The sequence below is a fragment of the Mandrillus leucophaeus genome, unplaced genomic scaffold (genome assembly GCF_000951045.1).
Source record: "Mandrillus leucophaeus isolate KB7577 unplaced genomic scaffold, Mleu.le_1.0 Scaffold4, whole genome shotgun sequence".
Taxonomy (NCBI): Eukaryota; Metazoa; Chordata; class Mammalia; order Primates; family Cercopithecidae; genus Mandrillus; species Mandrillus leucophaeus.
Window position 1 is genome coordinate 12950336 of NW_012104253.1, and position 2531 is coordinate 12952866.

At 43.8% G+C, this 2531-nt stretch overlaps 1 protein-coding gene across 2 annotated transcripts; it reads right to left on the bottom strand.

The window, feature by feature from the left end:
• Positions 1-1559: 1559 nt before the first annotated feature.
• On the bottom strand, positions 1560-2284 carry LOC105547959 (peptidyl-prolyl cis-trans isomerase A-like). Of its 2 annotated transcripts, XM_011991773.1 has the most exons (2): positions 2014-2281; positions 1722-1905 (listed from the first exon to the last, which is right to left on the bottom strand). In XM_011991773.1, the coding sequence occupies exons 1-2, from the start codon at positions 2241-2243 to the stop codon at positions 1746-1748; spliced, it is 390 nt and encodes a 129-aa protein (XP_011847163.1). In that variant the 5' UTR covers positions 2244-2281; the 3' UTR covers positions 1722-1745. The 2 variants fall into 2 exon arrangements, with proteins under 2 accessions (XP_011847162.1, XP_011847163.1); XM_011991772.1 differs by having other exon boundaries at positions 1560-2284.
• Between the last annotated feature and the right edge of the window lie 247 nt (positions 2285-2531).

Consider the following 2531-nt stretch of genomic DNA (forward strand, 5'->3'; position numbering starts at 1 on the left):
TACAAAAACTTTTCTTTCTAGTCATACTCTTTGCGTAAGTAGATTTTTAAACATTGCTAGATATTTTAATACCTTTATTGGAGATGTAAATGATATGTAGGACTTCATGGGCCAAAAAAAGAAAAATGCCTTTATAATTTATTTATTTATTTTTGAGATGGGGGGTTTCACTCTGTTGCCCAGGCTGGAGTGCAGTGGTGTCATCTCGGCTCACTGCAGCCTCTGCCTCCTGGGCTCAAGCAATTCTCCCACCTCATTCTCCCAAGTAGCTGGGACCACAGGCACACGCCACACACCTGGATAATTTTTGTATTTTTGGTAGAGACAGGGTTTCTCCATGTTGTCCAGGTTGGTCTCGAACTCCTGAGCTCAAGTGATCCGCCCATCTTGGCCTTCCAAAGTGCTTGGATTACAGGTGTGAGCCACTGTGCCAACCTATAATTTAAATTAAGACCAACTGTTTAAAATTACTTATATATATATATTTTTTCTTCTAGGGACAGGGTCTGTATCACCCAGGCTGGAGTGCAATGGTGCAATCATAGCTTACCATAGCCTCAAACTCCTAGGCCCATGCAGTCCTTCTGACTAGGCCTCTCAAAGTACTAGGACTATAGGTGTAAGCCACCGTATCTGGCCTGGTACAGGAATGTTATTGAAATCTGACATCCCATCGGTATACACTGAGAAGTTTACATGGCTTTGGGCCAGTTAGGGTGGGGGGGGGTCTCCTGACGGATCCTGGACCCTGTGCTACCCTCTGTGGTTGTGACCTGGGCTGGGGCCTCTGTACTTTGCATTCTCTTTGCCCTGAAGTGAACTGCTATTTGATCAGTGCCCACCACTGCCCCAGAGGGGTGCAGGAACTTGTGCACCTGTCATGTGCAAAGCACAGGGCAGTAGGACAATGGCGTCACCCAGCCATCTCCCGAGGCTCGTCTCACCACTAATCCCATTCTTTTGGTTCTAAGTTGGATGCTGCAGGGAAGTGAAGCCCACGTGTTCTCCACTTCTCCTTCAACTTATCTGGGGCTCTTACATGATCCTACAGTCTCAACCCTCACCTCCTGGGTTGAGCCCAGGTAGTTTCTTACTCTGCTTTCATCCTCTGATCCTCTCTACTTCCTGACTTCTCCCCCACATTTATTTTCCTGGGCACAGAAAAGCTGTTCTGATATCATAAAATTTCTCTACGCTATGACCTTAGAAAACATTTCTTCCAGCAAAGTCTGTGTTTCAAGACTATTGTCTCATCGTAGACTCAAAAAAGTCTAATTTGAAATTAAATTATCATACTTTTGCTGTCATAATTTCTCATCCTAAACCAACTTCCAATGCAGCTTTAGATTTGAGATTTTAGAACAGAATGTTCCTTAGAGGAGTCCCAGGAGTAATTAGAGATCCTATCCGTAGATTAAGGTGGATAACGGTAAAAACTCACTGTGCCTGTAAGTATTACTGATGGTTTTCACAGGTATCCTGAAGGAAAGGAGAACGGGTCAAGGAAGAGGGGGAAAAAAGAAAGTCAGACTTTTTTTTTTTAATTGTTAGTTTTTATTTCATAATCATAAACTTAACTCTGCAGTCCAGCTAGGCATGGGAGAGAACAAGGAAAACATGGACCCCAAAGGGAACTGCAGTGAGAGCACAAAGATTCTAGGATACTGCGAGCAAATGGGGTGGAGGGTGCTCTCCTGAGCTACAGAAGGAATGGTCTGGCGGTTAAGATAAAACACAAGTCAAACTTATTCGAGTTGTCCACAGTCAGCAATGGTGATCTTCTTGCTGGTCTTGCCATTCCTGGACCCAAAGCGCTCCATGGCCTCCACAATATTCATGCCTTCTTTCACTTTGCCAAAGACCACATGCTTGCCATCCAACCACTCAGTCTTGGCAGTGCAGATGAAAAACTGGGAACCATTTGTGTTGGGTCCAGCATTTGCCATAGACAAGATGCCAGGACCTGTATGCTTTAGGATTAAGTTCTCATCTTCAAATTTCTCCCCATAGATGGACTTGCCACCAGTGCCATTATGGCGTGTGAAGTCACCACCCTGACACATAAACCCTGGAATAATTCTGTGAAAGCAGGAACCCTTATAACCACATCCTTTCTCTCCAGTGCTCAAAGCACGAAAATTTTCTGCTGTCTTTGGAACCTTGTCTGCAAACAGCTCGAAGGAGACATGGCCTAAGGGCTCGCCGTCGACGGCAATGTCGAAGAACACGGTGGGGTTGACCATGGCTAGTAGTACAGGATTTTCCTTGGCAGCAGCGTCTGCAAAAAGCCGAAAGTCAGACTTTTATCACACATGATAAAGTGGAAAAAAATCTATTGAAACTCATTTTTAAATTGGTACATAATTCTTCCCAAACAGAAAAGTCTAAGGAAGAGTTAATACACATCCATGAATCCATATTCCAGCTTTGATAGTTAACACGATTTTGCTGATCTCATTTCATTTATCCTCCATTAATTTAGTAGGCCTTTCTAAGTGATAAAGACACGTTAGAAATGATCAGATCTTACA